At 44.0% G+C, this 20468-nt stretch overlaps 3 gene segments (V, D, J or C); all 3 read left to right on the top strand.

Annotated features, from left to right (window-relative positions):
• Positions 1-3018: 3018 nt before the first annotated feature.
• On the top strand, positions 3019-3570 carry LOC133770489 (T cell receptor alpha variable 16-like). The segment is given in 2 exon segments: positions 3019-3064; positions 3176-3570. Coding segments are annotated over 2 exon segments (441 nt in total).
• A 12348-nt stretch (positions 3571-15918) lies between these two features.
• On the top strand, positions 15919-16389 carry LOC133770488 (T cell receptor alpha variable 18-like). The segment is given in 2 exon segments: positions 15919-15964; positions 16094-16389. Coding segments are annotated over 2 exon segments (342 nt in total).
• Positions 16390-19653: 3264 nt separating this feature from the next.
• On the top strand, positions 19654-20211 carry LOC133770487 (T cell receptor alpha variable 19-like). The segment is given in 2 exon segments: positions 19654-19672; positions 19847-20211. Coding segments are annotated over 2 exon segments (384 nt in total).
• Positions 20212-20468: the final 257 nt, after the last annotated feature.

Below are 20468 nucleotides of genomic sequence, written 5' to 3'. Positions count from 1 at the left end.
ATATGTTAACATCAGTAGGTGACTGGGACAGTCAATGGACAACATAACTCACATTGCAAACTACTATTCATTTGGAACTTGTATTCAGTGAAAATTTTGAATTATATTTGTTTTCATAATGTGCTTATCTGTCCCTTAAAATTTTGAATTAATAATAAATAATAGGCCATTGTGCTTTGCATTTCCCAGCTTCCTTCTGCCTCTCCGTCTGTCTCCTCTTTCTTTATTGTTATCTAGGAAGAGTATCTATTCTACTCCTAAACTGATATCTCTACTTAGTCTCCTGATTACATTCCTTTCTATCTTTTCTAGGAAATAAAAAATGAATTATCTCTGTCTAGTCATTCTTCATTTATATAAGAAACTCTATTTCTGGCTTCATGTTGTGCTTTTGGAGTGTTGCTTGATTTGTGAACAAACAGGTACACATGTGTCTCCATTCTAACCTCAAAATTATTCCAGTAGTTTCTGTCTTCTATTATACTTCTGAGACTAGCAAAACAGGGCAATGAGGTGAACTGAGAGAAATGAATATATACAGAGAGAGGAGAGAAGAGAGAAATATAAAGCAAAGATTAGGGAGAAAGAAAGAGTCCACACTGTTGCAAAGCAGACCTGCCGTACAAGAAAAGATACCCAACACCACTGAACTGTACACTAAAAATGGTTAAGTTAGTGAGTGTAATTAAAAAAAAAAAACTACAATAAAAAATGTGTTCTGTACCTCATGTTCACAGGACAGAATTGGTCAGGTGGGTCTGTAAGGTATATGGGGAAAGTGCTGGACAGGAGAAGAGGGAGATGGACATGAAGTCACAATGGCCACCAAACATATGTCCTATTTCTCATTCCATAACCAAAGTCTTGTTGGAGATATTCTATGTGTGTGTGATGACTATACATTCTAGGCTTACAAAATTCTTCTAATTTTGTTTAATTGTCTTTATTTGTTTAGGGAAATTAAACAAAGCATTCACCAATATATTCTTCCTTTAAATGAATTCTCAATCACATTTTAAAAAGATTTATTTATTTATTTGAAAGGCAGAGTTACAGAGAGGCAGAGGTAGAGAGAGAGAGTTCTTCTATTTGCTGGTTCACTAACAAGATGGTCTCAATGGCCAGAGCTGCATCAATCCGAAGCCAGGAGCCAGGAGCTTCCTCCAGGTCTCCAACCTGGGTGCAGGGGCCCAAGGCCTTGGGTCATCTTCTACTGCTTTCCCAGGCCATAGCAGAGAGCTGGATCAGAAATGGAGCAGCTGGGACTTGAACCGGCGCCCACATGGGATGCCAGTACTGCAGATTGGGTCTTTAACCCGCTACGCTACTGTGCTGTCCCCCACCCCTAATCACTTTTTGAGATGTGTGTCCTGATTATTTTTCCTAAGGTAATTGTGTCTCTGACCCTTGTGAGTTTTCAGCCTGTGCCTGACCCAGACGAGGCCCCCTTTTCTCTCTGAGGTGTCCTTTCCCTTTCTTCTCTCTTCTCCTGACAAGTCTGGCTATTGGACATTTAAAATGTTTTTTAAAAAAATTTTTTAGAAAGAAAGAGAGGCAGAGAGAGAGAGAGATCTCCTGTTGCCAATTTACTCCACAGATGCCCACAGCAGCCATGGCTTGCATGAGCTAAAGCTGGGAGCCAAGAACTCATTCAGTCTCTCTCATGGGCAGCAAACACTCGAGCTGTCACTGCTGCCTCCCAGAGTTCACGTTGGCAGGACACTGGAATGGGGAGCAGCTGTGGGACTTGAATGTAGGCCCTCTGATATGGGGCACAGGTACCTTAACCAGGATCTAAACCTGCTAGGCCAAACGCCCCCTCTGGGTCACTCTGAGTGGGGGCAATCTGGTGAGGGTGGAAAACCTAGATGGTTCTCAGTCTATGGTCAGCAGCGGCTATGCAGTACCCTGCTGGGAAACCCAGGGCACTGCCTTTGTTCTCTGGTCTGCTTGTGATCCTCTTCATTTAAGGACAGGTGGCCTCAGCTGCCTAGTATCTTCTCAGTATGCTGGGGGTGGGAGCAAGATGAGAGGCTTTATTGAGACAATGCTGCTTTTTAGAGGTCCGCTGCTCTCCGTAGGACTGCTCCCTGGCTCTCCATGGTCTCTGCTTCACCCTGGGTTCTCTGCTATTTGACCTCTAAATGGGATACTTCACTTGAGCTCTCTAAGCTTAGCTGGCTTAGAAGCCCTAGGCCAAGGACAAGAGATCAGGGACTTTTCCGGTCTACCATCTTTCTAAGTTGATCTCTTTCTGGGTCTTTTCCCCTTCATATGGCATTTAAAAAAAACTTGTAGTACTAAAAATTTAAAGGGCTACTTCCTGTGTGGGGATGTCAGAATCAATAATGATGTATGGGAGGTACTTGATCTGCTAACATCTCAATATCTTGTTATATACCTCTACAGAATCCAGAATTCCTGACATCTGATTTTTAGTACTTTCTATCATACTTACAAAACCAATGACCAGCCTAACTTAGTTTTTAAAAATGTCTTTTTAAAAATAATTGTGTTATTTGCCCTCGAATTTTTTGGTAACAGTTATTAAGATAGACATCTGAATGTATCCGTTCACTCCTAAATGATTCTTCACTTATTATAGCACATTTTTAGCAAATACACTGTCTTCTCCCCATTTTTACTTTAACTAAAATCCCGAAAGCGTTTGTACTTCCGCCCTTCCTGCTCTGCTCCACGGGGACCTCCGTGTGGAGCTCTCCAGTGACATCCAGTACAGCTTTTCCGTTTGCCCCTAGAGTACAGGAATCCATCACTCTCCACTCTGACAATCTGCGTGTCTCCCGAAACCACAATCTGCAGTACCAGATTTGGCCTCTTGAGGGAGCTGCTCCACAGATGGAAGTAGATAGAAAACCAGAAAGCAACCAGGCCCTCGAAGCTTTCTGCTTTGGCCGCTGGTAAACTCATCCACTCCTCCGGCAGGGTGTACGTGAGGGTGAAACGCACGCAGAGAAACCCTGCCGAAAACAGCGAGTGTCTCACCAGAGCTCAGCCATGAAGCCCACCCTCATCTCAGTGCTGGGGGTCATACTCACGCACGGTGAGTAAAGTCCCTTTTTGTTCTTTCTCTGGTCTTCCGACTTAGAATATGTCTGATGACCAGTTGTCCTCAGCCCGGAAGGCTCTCCCTGATCTGGAGTTGGTGTTTCAGGAGGAGCAAGAGCCCAGACCGTGACGCAGCCCGTGGACCGCAGCTCCGTCTCCGCAGGGGCTCCAGTGCAGGTGAACTGCAGCTACTCCTTCTCGGGGAGTCCTTTGCTCTTCTGGTATGTGCGGTACCCTGGAAGCAGCCTGCAGCTACTCCTGGGGTACACCACGGGGAAGAGCGCCAATGGCTTCATGGCTGACCTCAACAAGGCTGAGACGTCCTTCCACCTGAGGAAAGCGTCAGCCCGAGAGGAGGACTCAGCCACGTACTACTGCGCTCTGAGTGGCACAGTGCCTGCCATTGCAAGCGAAGCAGAGCACAAACCCCTTAGGAGTCTCAGGACCTTTGTCAGCTCTCTCTTCTTCTGGACGTCAGCGTTGAGTTTTCCTCTTGGCTAACCCTCACCAGTTGTCAGCTAGCTACAGATTAATCTCAAAAAGTCATCCAAAAATATTCTTATTACCTACTGGGCTTCAGGTAGTTTTAAAAAATAGTGTGTGTTCTGTCTAGCTGTACTTGGGAAAATACTTTTGAAATAAAAGCTAGACAGTGCAACGATTTAAAACAAGATTTATTTATTTATTTACTTGAAAGGCAGAGTTAAAGACAGAGAAAGAGAGAGGTCTTCCATGCGCTGGCTCACTCCTCAGATGGCCACAACGGCTGGGGCTGGGGCTGGGGCTGGGTCAGACCAAAGTCAGGAGCCTGGAACCCTATCAGGTCTTGCCCATGGCTGGCAGAAAGAGCCAGCTTCTTCCCCTGGGTGCACGAGCAGGGAGGACAGGCCAGCCTTTTAATACAATTATTGTCTTGGCCCAGAGGGGTTGTCCAGGCTTACGTGGTGCAGCCCCACCTCTCTAACTCTTCTGCCGCCCCAGCCACCCCATGTTCCTGACCCAGCTCCTTACAAGTACCACGCCGTGCGTGGCTTCTGACTGCTGATCTTCCTCCAGCCGACACCTTCTCCCACAGACTCCTGTGGTCTCAGTCATAGTTCCACCAAGAGAAAAAGCACCCCGGCGATGTGAACAAGAGAAAAATTATAATAAATAACTGTTTGATAACAAGGAATTAACTATAATGGATAAAAATAACTTTAAAAAATATGGAAATAGCGGATGCCAGGAAGACGCTCTTAACCCCTATGGCTAAGGCAGAGTCCCAAGGAAGGAACCCATGGGAATAAGCGGACCCTGGGCCCCTCCTGCTGAGGCTAGGAGTCACAGCTCACTGGGACTGGGCAGCCATAGCCTGCTGGGTCGTGCAGGTTTTCTGAGGGTCCAGAGACAAAGGCTGGCAAGCAAGGAAGCACCCACCAGGGTTTCAACAAAATTTACAGGTTGTCAGCGAGCGTGACTGAATGTGCCTGGATGACCTTGAAACTTGCCAGGAAACAGAGTCAGGCTGACTCTGTGCCTTGCTGGAGGGAAGGGCCTCTGGGTGTCACACAGGCTGGCCAAGCGCTGCAGGATCCCAAATGCAGAAAACAGACCGGAAGCAGGAAGAGAAGGCTCTTCCTCCCTGCCCCACCTACAGGCACAGCCCAGTATCGTGCCAGATGGACAAGGAGAATCGCTTGCAGGGTCCAGCTCCAGCATCACAATGGGGGAGAAGAGTGGATTGGATAGGCAGTAAATTGACGGCTGGTACCCCACCTTCGAGTTGGTGATCTCACACACGCAACCCTCATATGCATTTGAACTTCCAAAGAATAATAAAAGTACTCTATGCTTCCACTTAAGTAGCTGAAATTGTTCTTTCAACAACTGAAGTTTTCGTGCTTTCCCTAAAACAAAGGATACACATAGCCCAAAGTCTCTATGTGAATCGCTAGCTATATAAGCCACTTCAAAATCCAGAGAACGTGCCACTGAATTTATACTCTTTATATTCAAACTAGCTTGCAATGTGAGTGTTCAGTAACTTGTATATAAAATAAATGTGATAAGAAGGAGAGAGAATGGGGCCGGGCAGGTCAAGCCACTGCCTGTGGATACAACATCCCATATGGCCGCTGGTTCAAGTCCTGGCTGCTCTACTTCTGATCAAGCTCTGTGCTAATGTACCTGAGAAAACAGAGAAAGATGGCCCAAGTGCTTGGGCCTTTGCACCTGCATGGGAGACCTGGAAGAAGCTCCTGGCTCCTGGCTTCAGATTGCCCAGATCTGGCTGTTGTAGCCATTTGGGGAGTCAACCAACAGATGGAAAATCTCTCTCTCTCTGTCTCTCCTTCCCTCTCTCTCTGTAACTCTGCCTTTCAAATAAATAAATAAATCTTTTTAAAAAGGAGAGAGAGAAAGCTGCATTTACAAAGGAACACATACATATAATGAAAAAAGGAAAAATGCAGAAGGGCAGGCATTTTGGTAAAGCTTGTTAAGCCGCCATTTGCAATGCTCCCATATCAGAATGCTGGTTCCAGTCTTGCCTGTTCCACTTCTGATCCAGCTAGAAGACAGCAGATGATGGCTGAAATATTTCCATCCCTACCATCCACATGGGAAACCCAGATGAAGTTCCTAGACTCTGGCTTAGGCCTGGCCCAGCCCTGGCTGTTCTAGCCATTTGGGGAGTGAACCAAAAGATGGCAGCTCTCTCTTTGTGTCTCTCCCTCTCTCTTTGTCACTCTGCTTTTCAAATAAATAAAATGAATGCTATTTTTAAAGAAGATTTATTTTATTTATTTGAAAGGCAGAGTTACAGAGAGGCAGAGGCAGAGAGAGAGAGAGAGAGAGAGAGAGGTCTTCCATCTGCTGGTTCACTCCCCAAATGGCTGCAGTGGTCAGAGCTGCTCTGATCTGAAGCCAGGAGCCAGGAGCTTCTTCTGGGTCTCCCATGTGGATTCAGGGGCCCATGGACTTGGGCCATCTTCTACTACTTTCCTAGGCCATAGCAGAGGGCTGAATTGGAAATGGAGCAGCCGGGACTCAAACTGGTGCCTCCTACATGGGATGCCAGCACTGCAGCTGGTGGCTTTACCCTCTACACCATGGCACTGCCCCCTCCCCACTTTTTAAGATGTGTGTGTCCTGATTATTTTTTCTAAGGTAATTATGTCTCTGACCCTTATAATTGTTCAGGCTGCCTATATGTGATGCCGGCACTGCAGGTGGCAGCTTTACCTGCTACACCACAGCATCAGCCCCACTAATTTTTTTTAAACAAAGAAAAAATATAGAAAGCTGCTGCATTCCTTGATTCCAGACTTGGTTATGAGGCTGCAATTGACATAGACAACTTCCTTCCTTTACTATGCATTTTATATCTGCCCAGCCCTTCGCCATTCCCTTCGTAGATAGGGGTTATTTACTTGCTGGAGTGAACTAAGTCTTCATTCTCAAAGGGTTGGAGTCCCCAATAATTCTGTTTTATATTTGCTGCTCTACTGTTCTATTAAACTTTACTGTTTGGCATGGAGGCACCAGGAGACTCCCAAAAGATAGTCTCTGGGTTTCAGGCACAGTCGTCTTTATACCTGTTGCTTAGCAGTCACCCACTTCCTCATTGGTAATTGGTGTCAGTCACTTCGTAGAGTAACCTGTTTTTGTACCAGTTAGATGACTTCTTGTGCTTGTTAGAGAAGTGACCTAGGAAGCCCAGAATGCACACATGGAAGTTCAGCCTCCAATTCAGTGAAACCACTGATGTGTCTCCTGATGAATGCATTCCTCCTTGTAGGGTTCGGAATGTCTGGTCCAAAAGCCATATAAGGCCCACAAAATCGCTTGCTCTGGCCCTGCCAAGGCAACCACAGCAAGGAATAAAAATTCAACAAATATATTAGAAGGTTAACTTTTTAGAGATTGATTTATTTATTTAAAAGTCAGAGTTACAGAGTGAGAAAGAGAGAGAGAGAGAGAGAGATCGATCTTCCATCTACTGGTTCATTCCCCAGGTGGCTGCAATGGCTGGGGCTGGAAGTTGAAATCAGTAGCCAGGAGCTTCTACCGAGTCTCTCATGTAGATGTCAAAGGCCCAAGCACTGGGGCCATCTTCTGATGCTTTTCCCAGGCCCTAGCAGGAAGCTGGATCAGAAGTAGAGCAGCTGGAACACGAACAAGTGCCCGTATTGGGATGGTGGCATCCCAGGTGGCAGCTTTACCTGCTGTGCCCCAACATCAGCCCCAGCAGGCTAGTTTTGAAGTTGATAATTTTGTATGGCCCGTGCATGATGTTATGAATGCCAAATGGCCTTTGGAAGAAAAAAAGCACCCCCACCCCATACCTCCAAAGGAATACAGCTCAAAGTTACAAATACAGGAAGTGAAAATTCTGTTAATGAATTACTGGTCATAAAAATGAGAGAATCTACTCTTAGAGTCCCTTCTTTGATGCCTGGACTCACATATTCTAACTATGGGAGAGATAATACTATATAGTGGTCTCTGATATGTAGAAATATTGCATCTTATAAGACAGACCCCCATATTTTCTGGGTTTTGTATTCTAGTTCCATAAGTAAATCAACAAACCATCCCACATTTCAACAGGTTAGCCACTTGTGGGTGATGAGGGTATATAATAAGATTAGATAAGCTTATGGGTGTGTGCCCACTGTTGTGCAAATAGTTCTTCAGCAGAAGAAACACAATGGGAAATCTCTTAATTGTGGAGTTGGCATTCTGTGACTTCATGAAGCTGATGATTGTGGAATCATTACAAACAAGGAGGAAAACTCAATTTGCAAGTGTGTGTGTCTATTCCAGTCATAATATTCCATACATATTCCAGTATGTATGTCTATTCCAGTCATCCATGTCCGTGATGGAAGAAGTCCTATGCAATCAGTCTGTGCCACCAGTATGCAGTCAGTTCCTTGGGGAATTATGTCATCCCAGGGTCTCAGTGTTCACCTCTGTGGTTAACAATTAGGCATTCGGTAGTAACATTAGCCACTGGGAAAACCTGATAAGAGAAAGCCATGCCTCTGAACTCATGCAAGACTTCTATCTCTGCCAATAAGGATACTTTGTTCATGGTATCATTGAGGAAGCATTGGGAAAGCTGGAAAAAGATGTTGATACATCCATAGGCTGCATCATTTTGTCCATTATTAAGAACTTCCACCACACTGGACTTTTCTTGGTAAGTATTCTCATGGCACATATTTATCTTGATAGTCTGCGACCATTCCTAGAGAACCCAATGTCTTCTTGTCATCAGTCCTCCAGTTCTCTTACCATCCAGTCAAACCATCAGCAACCGCTCACAAATCGAGGTAGATCAGTACTTCCGGCCCTCTCTCGCTCTTGATAATGTTGACTACCTAATGGCCTACTTGATATTTTGCCACTGGAAGGATTTTTTCTTTCATCATTGTTCTTCAGTGAGGCGGCAGTACTAATTTTGTGTGGTACTAGTAAAAAGAGCAAATCCACATGGAATGTAGACTCGACTTTTCTTCCTCAGACATCTGGTCCTAAAGAACTCCCTAGGAGCCTATAGATGAGGTTTAAGGGAGAGAAACCAATACAAGAAAAGTTGATATCAGAGCAATCTGGGCAGCCTACTCAAAACAGCTGACTTGCACCTTCTGGATCTGCTCAGTGGGCTCTCTCACATGTGTTCCCTTTTCCCTTGATGATTGCTCCTGGGCATGCCCAACATTATAGCTGAGGCTAAGTAGGTCAGACAACACTCAGTTCAAGATCAAAGTTCAGGCTGCTTGGTCACGTGTTTTTCCTGAGTTAGACATTCAGACTTCATTGTGGCCATCAGCAAGCCAGAAGCTGTTTCTCAGAAAGTTAACCGTTACTTGAAGAAATTGGAATATATTCTCCCCAAGTTCCAGAGGACTGTGCTGTCTTATTCATATTTCTGAGTCTCCATATAGCATTAGTATTTGCCACAGAAAATTTAAGCATCCTTGTCGGGTCTGCTATATTTAAAACAACATGGAAAAGCAGATGGCAACGAATCCTGAGCTTTCTTGGAGTCCCCTCCTTCTCTGGCCCCCACTCAAAATTGTTAGCTTTCCCGATGACTTGGTAAATAAGTCCAAGTTGCACATCCAGATGTCCCATATGCTGTCTCCACCACTCAAGACAACCCACCTGCTGTTGTACCTTTCTTTCCGTGATAGGTGGTGTGGGGTGCAGCACCACCCCTTTCACCCAAGAGAGGATATATCAACATTCCCTGGATGAAACTTCATTGAGGTGACAAGTTCTTGACTTTTTCTGCAGTTTATTGTTATACCTGCTGATCAGTCAATTTCCAGCTCAAGTGGCTTTTTATATTTTAAGTATATTATGACTTCTGAGGGTGAGCTGCACCATCACCCACTTTCTAACATAGCAGTTTTCATCCTGGAACCAACACATTGCATTCAAATTTCATAATCTTGTCTCCTCCTCTTAATGAGTTGAATGCTCCAGAGAAGAACTAGTTTGTTCTCTGTTTTTTTCCTAGCCTTCTAACACTGCATCTAGTGCACAATATGAGCTCAGGAAAGATTCCAATAAGGTGGTGGAGGAATAATATGTCAAAGAGTTCATGGGAGGATACGTGTAAAAAGCAACAATCATTTTGCATGAGCACTGAGACGACCTCTGTTATCTTGACTTCACTGGTTGTTTCAGGAAGCTGTGGCAACCCAATTTATAAGAATAAATGGAGTTCACTGGGATTGTTAGGTGAGCTCAATCTAATATGGCTGATGTCCTCATAGGAACAGGAGATTAGGATATAGGCGATATAGACAGAAGGATGCCCATGTGGTGATACAGGGACAGAGTATCCACCTGCAACCAAGGAGAGAGACATATCAGAAGAAACTAAACATGATGACACCTTGGCATCTGTAACCTTCATAATTGTGAGAAAGTAAATTTTCGTTGCTCAAATCATTTAATCTGTGATATTTTGCTGTAGCACAACCCTAGAAAACAAACACACTCATAACCAGCCTGGTGTACAGATGGATGTGGGCGTGGACTTGGGCTCCACCAATCAGATGTGTGGTTCCCAAACTTTGACTCAGGAGTTATGCATACAAAAGAGAAAAGAAAGTGGCAGTAGCTGCAACAGGATAGAGGTGAAAGTCTGCAGGGCAGAGCGGCAGTGGGGCTGCAGCTGCACACATTCTCATGCATGAGCAGCCTTGCAGGCAGTTCCTGCAGTGTCTGGAGCTTAAAAGAGGAGCCAGTGAAAAGGTTCCCCCAAGTGATTTTCCATACTTTTACTAACTTGGTAACTTTTGAGTCCAATTCTCTTACGTTATTGAGATTCTGATGCAAGCCTAATACTCACTAGCTTGTTCCTTTTCTATCTTAACCAAGCCACAATAAGTTTTTGTTGCTAACCAATACAAATCATGTTTATAAATAATTTCAACCAAGCATTCATGAAAAAAATTAAATGAAGTTGTAGTTTCATTAGCAGAGATTGTATAACTATAGGAAACCTAACAGAGGTATTCTGTCAATACTGGGCCCCACTATTCTTTCTTCTTTGAGTTCTTACCAGAGTTAACTTTTATCTGTTTCTGCTGTAAGCCGGGATTGGAGTTTAGTGAAGGCAAGGGATGGAATAGCTTTGTGGTTTCTTCTCAATCAGCTTCTTACATGTTTTCATGGTTCCAGTATGTGCTAGCAGCAGGATGATGTAGTCACCACCAGATGGCAGTGCCTCCCTCTATTCAGGCTTCCCTTGGTTTGCAATCCCTCCCTCCCACCCGTGTGTGTGTGTGTGTGTATGTGTGTGTGTTTTCAAACCAAAGGGTTGAACTTGTCTCTGACTGGATAGGCAAGAAACCTGAGACTGGGAGTGGAACAACTAGGGACACACCCAATGCAAAGAACTAACTCTCTAGACTGAGGAACCTGCCTCTGGTTCAGTCCCCAGAACCAACTCTTCTGTGAACCCAAAAAGGAAGAAGCATGGAGAAACTCCTGGGAGGGACTTTGGTGATTCTATGCCTTCAGCTGGCCAGTGAGTCCGGGATCATGCTGATGGAAACAGGGAGATCCAAGTTCTGAGTTCACACAGTTGGAGGCGGGTGGAGGGTAACGTCTTGTTAATTTGGAAATGTAATTTGAAAATGTAGTGATTGACTCCTGGTCTCTGGTCTGTTTCTGCCCAGTGGTGAACAGCCAACAAGAAGAAGAGAAGCCTCAGACTCTGAGCATCCAGGAAGGTGAAAATGCTACCATGAACTGCAGTTATAAATCTACTATAAGCTATTTACAGTGGTATAGACAAGACTCAGGTAGAGGCCCTGTCTCGCTAATTCTAATACGGACAAATGAGAGAGAGAAACCCAGTGGAAGATTAAGAGCCACGCTTGACACGGCCAACCAAAGAAGTTCCTTGTCCATCTCAGCTTCCCAGACTGCAGACACTGCTACTTACTTCTGTGCTACAGACGCACAGTGCTCCCCAGGCACCTGCAGCTCCTACACAAACCTTTCTGTAGCTGCTTCTTAGAAGCCCCGGCAGTGCTGGAGTTGATGGGTATGTCTTCCAGGAAGCAGAGTGTACAAAAACGGAAAACCTGAACAGAGAGCCTTTTCCAATTCATGACTTTCATTCGGAAGCATCTGGGACTAGGTTAAAGAGCATGGAATTGGGAGTGGGAAACTGAAATGCCAGACTCAGTTCTGTGTGACAGCCTCTGGCTCTGTCACTTGAAATGAATGATTCAGGTCGATGAACCCTAAAGATACCACAAGCTCTAAATGTATCAGAACAAAAAGTAACCCCAGGACCGGCACTGTGGCTTAGTAAATTAACTCTCTGCCTGTGGCATGGGCATCCCATACAGGCTCAAGTTCATGTCCTGGCTGCTCCTGTTCCAATCCAGCTCTCTGCCATGGCCTGGGAAAGCAGTGGAAGATGGCCCAAGTGCTTGGGCTCCTGCACCCATGTAGGAGACCCAGAAGAAGCTACTGGCTCCTGGCTTTGGATTGGCCCAGCTCTGGCCATTGTGGCCATTGGGGGAGTGAACCAGCAGATGGAAGACCTCTCTTTTTTCTATTTCTCCCTCTTTCTGTCTGTAACTGCCTCTCAAATAAACTTTTCTTTTAAAGTAAGTCCTGAACACTTGGGGAGTTCCTTTGTCTGAACATACTTCTACTATATCACAATGGGAGTTCTATTATTAAGAAACAGCAATAAATATCCATTGTGTAGGTAATTAACAGTTCTGCCACACTCTTCATATAGGGTGTATTAGGACTCATATTATTTTTTTGGCCCATAGTTATTCATTTTTGAATTATAATGTCCAATCTAATGCCCTGTTCTAATAAATTTACTGTGCCCCCTGCCAAAAGTCTTCCAGAGGACATCACAACCTATGCACACTGACTTAAAATTCACACTGTGTCTTTGCCCCTCTGCCCTCAGCACAAGTAACATATTCTACGATTCAGAGCAGTCCTCTGTACTATAGAGAGAGTGACCTTGTCAGATTGCAAATCTGACCATGCCTATCTCCTGGATCCTCATTTGATCATAGGATAGAGACACATGTCTTCACGTGACCCTCAAAACTTTGTATAATTGGGGCTCTTACTACCTCTCCAGTCTCATTCCACAATGGGTTCCTTCTATTTCTAATACTAATTTAAAGCACCTTGTTTCTCCTTATACAACTTCCTCATGAAAATTTTGGGTTATTCTCATTATTCTTTTTATTTTTTCCCCAAATTCTTTTTCTTTCCTCAAAAGGATAGAGACAATTGAATGTCTGCTTGTTCTGTGCATTTGCTGTAGAGTCAGGATCGGAAGAAAGCTCAGTATGCTCAGAATCATAAACCTCTTCCTGTTCCAATGTCCAATTTCTCCCTTATTTCTTTGATTATTTGATTAAAAACCATCTCTGCTACTGCCTGTGGGTTCCTAAATGGCAGAGACCTTTATTTGAGTTCTTGAGCAGCAAAGTGCCTTAGGCACTGGGATCATCACACTGCCCTCTTTCTCCTTTCTATATATTCATTTATTTAATACACCCGTTTTTTTTTTAAAGCTTCCTCAACAAGCTATGACAATGTTGTAGTGAAGGAACCAACAAGAAAATATGGCTGTGTTTCTCAGGATTCAGTCCATAGATCTTTTGATGCATATAGAAAATGATGGGTGTTTAGCAAGCATCAGCAAACTCAAATGTCAAAATTGCCACCTGTTTTTATAACTAGTTTTATTGGAAAACAGCCATGCCAGTTCATATATATACTGACAATGGCTGTCATTCTATTACAACAGCAAAGTTGAACATTTGCAACAAAGACTGCATAACTTCAATGCTGAAACATTCATTGGGGTGGACATTTAGCACTGCAGTTAAGATGCAGCTTGGGACCCCACCTCCCAGTGAATGGCATGACTGGGTTTGAGTCCCAGATCCACTTGTGATTCCAATTTCTTGCTAATGTGCACCCTGCAAGGTACCAGTTGACGGCTCAAGTACTTGAGTCCCTATCACATGTGAGACTGTGTTGGAGTTCCAGGCTCCTGGCTTCAGCCTAGTCCAGCCCAACATGTTGCAGACATTTGGAAAGTGAACCAGTGAATGAGCAATCTCTCTATCTCTATCTTGCTGCCTTTCAGATAAAGACAAATATTTACTACTTGGCCTTGTATAAAAAAGTTTGCCAACTCTGGGGTATAGGAATTCATGAATATTTTTAGGCTTGGTGTTTTGTATTTGGGGATGAAAATTAATAAAAGTCATCTAATCATCTAGATGACTATAACAGAATATCCCTCTCACTTTTGATGTTTTTTAGTGTCATTTTAACCAAATTTAAAGCAAATGGAACAATAGCAATATTTAAATGGAGCCATCATGGTTGTTTAAGTGGAAAAAAAGTTTTTAAGAGAATTTAATTGTGATTCTGAGTATGGCCATGTAGACTAGACTCCCAAGAACTTTCATTACCATAGAACCAACCATCTTTCCATTGAAAGAGGATGAGTTGGTTACATTCATTGCTTGGAAATATAAACATGAAATTGAAGAAACATAAATGTAGCAAAACGTGCACAAAATATTTTTTTCTATGCTTCATTAAATAGTAATAAAATTACATGAAGAATTATATGAATACTATTGAATAGAAAATGTTCCAAAAAACCCCTTAGCAATCACTAATCATAATCACTTAATCAATAGTACATCAAGCTCCAAATCATGTTCATTAAGTCAGTTATTGAATTGCACATCCATAGCCTTCTTCTAATAAACTAAGTCTTTGGGGCCGGCTCTGTGGCTCACTTGGTTAATCTTCTACCTGCAGAGACGGCATCCCATATGGGTGCCGGATTCTAGTCCCGGTTGCTCCTCTTCCAATCCTGCTCTCTGCTGTGGCCCAGGAGGACAGTGGAGGATGGTCCAAGTGCTTGGGCGCCTGCACCCACATGGGAGACCAGGAAGAAGCATCTGGCTCCTGGCTTCGGATTGGCACAGCGCCGGCCGTAGCGGCCATTGGGGGGGTGAACCAATGGAAGGAAGACCTTTCTCTCTGTCTCTCTCTCTCACTGTCTATCACTCTACCTGCCAAAAAAGAAAAAAAAACTGAGTCTTTAGTTTCAGAGAAAAAATTCCTTCACACTATGCCTTAATTTTATTTATCTTATGTTTTTATTTGATTTGTTAATTGCACAAAACCTACAAGCCTAAGAAATTGATACCTAATTTTATTTTTATGTGTTACATCATAATATTTTAAACTACTTATGAGAGTGTCTCCTTATGAGAAGGTATGCACCTTACCCATTGGAGAGAAATGCTGAGTGCACCTGTTATCCAGGTCCTTGATCTGCTCCTGGAAGAAGCTGGTCTCACCAAGCTCTAGGACAAATACTCTCACTTGATCAGTGGCCCACAAAATGATAATTTTGCCCATCAGTCATATCTATTCATTCATTTATCCACCCATTCTTTACATGTTTGTAAAGCATCTCCTATGAGCTAAGGGCTTGCAATTTTGGGAAATGAACTAGTGATATCAACAAGGTGAAGTGCCTGAGATCAAGGGCACCAAAGGTAGCTTGAGAAATGGCACAAATGATTCTAGTATGACATGGCCTGGACAATGATAGACACTACGCAAAGCTTGGTGGGAAAAGAGATGGCGTGCATGCTGCTTCTTAACTGATAGGAGTTGCCCAGGCCAGCGGTAAGGAGGAGCAGGACATTGTAAGCAGAGGGGCTTAGGCTTCAGGAGACCAGTGGAGAATACGCCGAGAAGAGATTTCAGAACATGCCTTCTCATACTCTCAGCATGCCCTAAGACGCCTGAGAGCAACTTAACACCGAGTATGAACACACCTTAGATGCTGGGACTAAGGATATTTAAGGAAGTGACAGGCCTTGTACTTTCAAGAGGTGATGGAGGGAATTCCCACTGCCTTGGCTCCAGGTACCACTGTGAAGTCTGCAGGGTTTAGTGTTTCCTCCCTGGAGCTCCACCCCTCATACCAGTTGCCCATTTCCTTACTAGGTCTATGCCCTAAGGTCCACTCCAGAGTAAATACGACGCTCAGAGGCATAACAGGCTGCAGGGACAGAGGCAACCACCAGAGGGTGCTACTCCTTCAGGTGGTGATTTGACACAAATTCATCTTTGCTTTGTAACCACACCTCTTTTTCTTACAGCCTGTTGCATGATTTTGTAGGAAGCCTTCCTTAACACCTGAGCCAAGATTCTGTAGAAGTCGCCCCCAAAGACCAAGCAACTGGAAGAGGAATCCTCTCAGGTTTTGTGTGTCCCTGAACAAAATCTGTGGCCTCTCGATCAGCCATGCTGCCTGCTTCCTGCTCAGGACTTGTGGTTCTGTTGATATTCAGTGAGTAGCATTTTCTCAAGTCTAAGATGTCTACTCCTTGGTTTCAGGATGACCCTTTACCCCTTCTGAATGGGAGACTATCCCTTGTACATTACCAATATAACAAAGCCTTTCCTTTTTTATTAGGAGGAGCCAGTGGAGACTCTGTGACCCAGACAGAAGGCACGGTCACCCTCCTGGAAGGGGCAGCTCTGGCCTTGAACTGCACTTACCAGACAAGCTATCCACCTTTCCTTTTCTGGTACGTCCAATACCAAAACAAAGAGCCGACTCTCCTCCTGAAGAGCTCATCTGAAATCCAGGAGACGGACAGCAGAGGTTTCCAGGGCAGTCATGTTAAGAGCAGTAGCTCCTTCCACCTGAGGAAGCGCTCAGTGCAAGTATCGGACTCGGCTGTGTACTTTTGCGTGCTGCAGGCACAGTGAGAGGGGTTGCAGAGAGAGTCAAGCACAAACCCAGAGGATGCAGGTGGGGCCTGGCTGTGGGCAGTCCTAGGAGTGGCTGTCTTCTCTCTCCAGCATCCTATGCTGAGGCCTCCTCCAAGCGGAAGTACTTCCAGCTTGGATGCATCAAAGCCAAGAAGCCATAGAATTCTTCGGTTACTTTCCAGCGAGGAACTGGAGGTGGGACAGAGTAAAGTGAAACTGAAGCTCTGCATTCCAGCAATGCTTCTGGTTTTGGTCCCTCTGTCTCTTCTCTCCTGAGATGGGCAAACATTCTTGAGAAGTAATGTTAGCTTTGCTATATGACAGCTGAGTTGATCTGTGCTGAAATATTTCACAAAGTGTCTATAAAATACCCCAGGGAAAAAATAATTCATGAGTAATGTGTGACCTTAAATCTTTTCACCATGTGAATCAGGATCATACGTATTCTTGACTTTAACTGCAGAAACTCCATCTCCAACGACTGGGGTGTTTGTCCCCTCTTCCCTTGAGCTCTGGATCCCTTGTTGTTGCTCTAGAAATGCTGCTGCCTACGTAAGTTCTGTAAGAGGAGCATCCTGAAGAGAAACTTTCTATGTCAAGGGCACTGCAGTTTCAGAACATCCAGTCAGCCAGGGCTTGTGTTCCTGGTGCAACTTGCTTACGCTGTGCTGACACACCTCTCCACAGATCTCATCATCCCAGCAGCTCTTCATTGTAGCCCTAAATAGTGACCAGATCCTGGATCTGAGAATCTGGCGGGGGAGGGGGATTCTGGATCCAGACCTGACTATAACTATGGAATCTAACATTATTATTTCCATTTTTGCATTTATGCCCATGCTCCTTCTGCAGTGTGTTGAACTCAGCAGCCAGAGAACTCAGGTTACTGTTTATAAAAGGAGGATGCACATAGACTCTTGTTCACTGAGATCCCAAATGGATAAAATAATCCCACAAAACAGAGGTGTGGCTTCCTGTTGAACCCTGCAGAGGATGAACTCACAAGGGAAATTCTTCCCCCTGTCCTGGAGAGCCGAGAGCCTTGTCCGTCCTTTATCCATCTTGCTTTCTTGGCAGGTGCAGGTGCAGGCCCTGAGACTGCTTTGATTTCTGGGCTCTCTTTAAGAAAAAACACATGAAATTACAACATGAGTTACGGGGTCATGGACTAACAAGGGGTCCTGCAAGAAAAGCCTCGTTTACTTCATGGTAAATCTGCCCAACTCTGGGATCCCCTGAGATCATTTTCTCCTGTGGGACTGAGATATTGCCATTGTCTCAGTTTCCTCTGATATTGGCAGGTCCCCTGTTTCCCAGGCCTTCTTTCCACTGCAGCACTCGAGTCGCTCTGGTTACCAGTGATATGAATATTTTACCTTTGTTGTTTTTAAACAACAAACTTTATTGAAATGTAGCTCACCACAGACTATATTGTCTTAGTGTATTCACAGGTTGTCCAATCATCACTACTGTCTAATTCCAAAGCGTTAGGGCAGTAACAGCCTTCTGTATGACACCACAATTAGGGGTGCCTGTAAGCCTTCATTTGTGTAAACCCAGAGGATGTAAAGCACCCAGAGTGAAGCCTCCTGTCAACTGTGGGCCCTGGATAACAGTGATGTGTCCGTGTAGGTTCATCAGCGAAAACACGTGAGTGTGGTGCCTCTGTGAGTGCAGGAAGTATATGGGAAATATATTCCATTCATTTGCTAACTTTTATTGTGAACCCAAAAATACTCTAAAAATAAAGTCTATGAAAAGAAAAGACTATCCCTATTTCTAGTCTTAAATAATAAATTGATTTAAAAAGAACAAAAACAACAATTTTATGAACCTGGGTCTTATTCTAAATACATGACATCTCATAGGCTTATATTTAGAAGTGTGAAACACACATGTCCTAATACTTTTTAAAGACTTATTTATTTATTTTGAAAGTCAGAGTTAAGGGGGGTGAACCAACGGAGGGAAGACCTTTCTCTCCGTCTCTCTCTCTCTCTCACTATCTAACTCTGCCTGTCAAAAAAAAAAAAAGAGTTACAGAGAGAGTGAGAGAGATCTTTCATGCAGTGGTTCACTCCACAGATGGCACAATGACCTTTGCTGGGCCAGGTGAAAGCCAGGAACGAGGTCTCCCACATGGGTGTCAGGAGCTTAGGTACTTGGGCTGTCATTGCTACTTTCCCAGGCCAGTAGCAGGGATATGGATCAGAAGCGGAGCAGCCAGGACACAAACTGGTGCCCATATGGGATGCTGGCATCACAGGCAATGGCTTTACCTGTTATGCCACAACACTAGCCCCACAAATCCTAATATTTTAAAACTACAAATTGCTTACTAACTGAATCAAGGAATGATCACTAATAGAAACTGGATTCTACTGGTATTTTTAATAGGTTTACTATTATTTTTGATACTCCTTTGGTTATAAATTGTATACTTTTGGGTTTTTCTGATCATGGTTTCCACTGTAATGTGTGTGTGGCTTGGAAGTACAAGACAACTTTCAGGAACACACATATTGAGTTATACCAGAAATTCCTGTACTAACATACAAACATACAAACATACTAACATACAAAATTTTCTGAACTTATTTTTGCTTACACACACACAGACACATATACTCACATAAAACACAATGTGTGTGCACATATACATGCATGTATTTTCTTTCCTGCTGCTTCTTAACACAGAACACACTTGAAAGATTTTGTGACTCAGGAGGCGTTGATGTAAAATCATTCGTTAATAATCAAATATTCCTCATATAAGTTTTGCTGGGTTCCATAACTGGCAAGATAGCAATAAAAATTTAGATTAAAATATTTACGATCCTGCTAGAGAGTCTTAATTCTGTGGTGCCTTTTGATCGCAATTCTATCTGGAGAAAAGACCAAAGGATGCATAATTATATGATTCTTCATCTTTACTATAGTTCATACTGAGACATAAGCCCTACATTTTCCATCAAAAATGAATTTGTTAGTCATGACTTGGTTTTACCAGAGACACAACAGGTGCTCAGGACAGAGTAGTATCTCCCTGTCCAGGAAGCCTGCTGCATGACACAGGCAAACTCGTCATGTAGCAACTGACTGTTTCCTGTGTGGGGCAGAGCATCACACAGCTCGGTAACATCGCTTGTACCTCTCGAGCACAGGGTGCAGAATTCAGCTCTGGATTTGCATAGGATATAGACCATTTCATTCATGGGAAAAGCTACCAAGATGCGGATCAGCAGCCTTTTCAGGGCAGTCATGGCCTCCATCTGTCTCGGTAAGCTGCGACAAGCACGGGGCTCGGGCTCTGCTCAGCTCTGACAGCTGTGGGGAGAGGTAGATCATTGTCTGCAAAGGTTAGAAGGGAGGAACAGTGGGCAATGGACTCGGAGCACTGAGTCCCTATCCACTTCTTTTCACAAATAAGGAACTAGACTCTTCTCTCCTGCAGGAGCCAGTGTGGCCCAGAAGGTAACCCAAGCTCAGACTACAACTTCTGTGGTGGAGAAGGAGCCGGTGACTCTGGACTGTGTGTATGAAACCAGTGACCCTACTTACTACTTGTTCTGGTACAAACAACTACCAAGCGGAGAAATGATTTTCCTCATTCGTCAGGACTCTTATAATGAGAAAAACGCAACCGAGGGTCGGTATTCTCTGAACTTCCAGAAAGCAGTCAGCGCCATCAGCCTCACAATCACAGCCTCACAGCTTGTAGACTCAGCAGTGTATTTCTGTGCTCTGAGAGAAAACCCACAGTGCGATGGGTGCCTGCAGAGGCTCTACCAAAACCTCAGCGGGAGGCAGGGCCTCTGAGGAGAGGTTTATCAGACAGGAAGAAGCAAGGGCTGACAGCACAGGTGGTGGTGGTGTAGCAGTGAAACCTTAATGTAATTCATGTAGAATGTCAGGACAATCCTTTTTGGAAGTATATGCATCTTCTCTTCTTTAGAATAGATTGTGATAAAATGTAAATAAAATATAAATATAAAACAAGAGGGTGCAATAAGAAAACCACTCAAACCTGTGTTGGTTCTATTGAGGTGGGGAAATTATTAGATTATCCTCAGGCA

Source organism: Lepus europaeus, chromosome 11 (genome assembly GCF_033115175.1).
Source record: "Lepus europaeus isolate LE1 chromosome 11, mLepTim1.pri, whole genome shotgun sequence".
NCBI lineage: Eukaryota > Metazoa > Chordata > Mammalia > Lagomorpha > Leporidae > Lepus > Lepus europaeus.
Note: the sequence above shows the minus strand (reverse complement) of the source record. Positions and strands in the feature narration are given on the sequence as shown.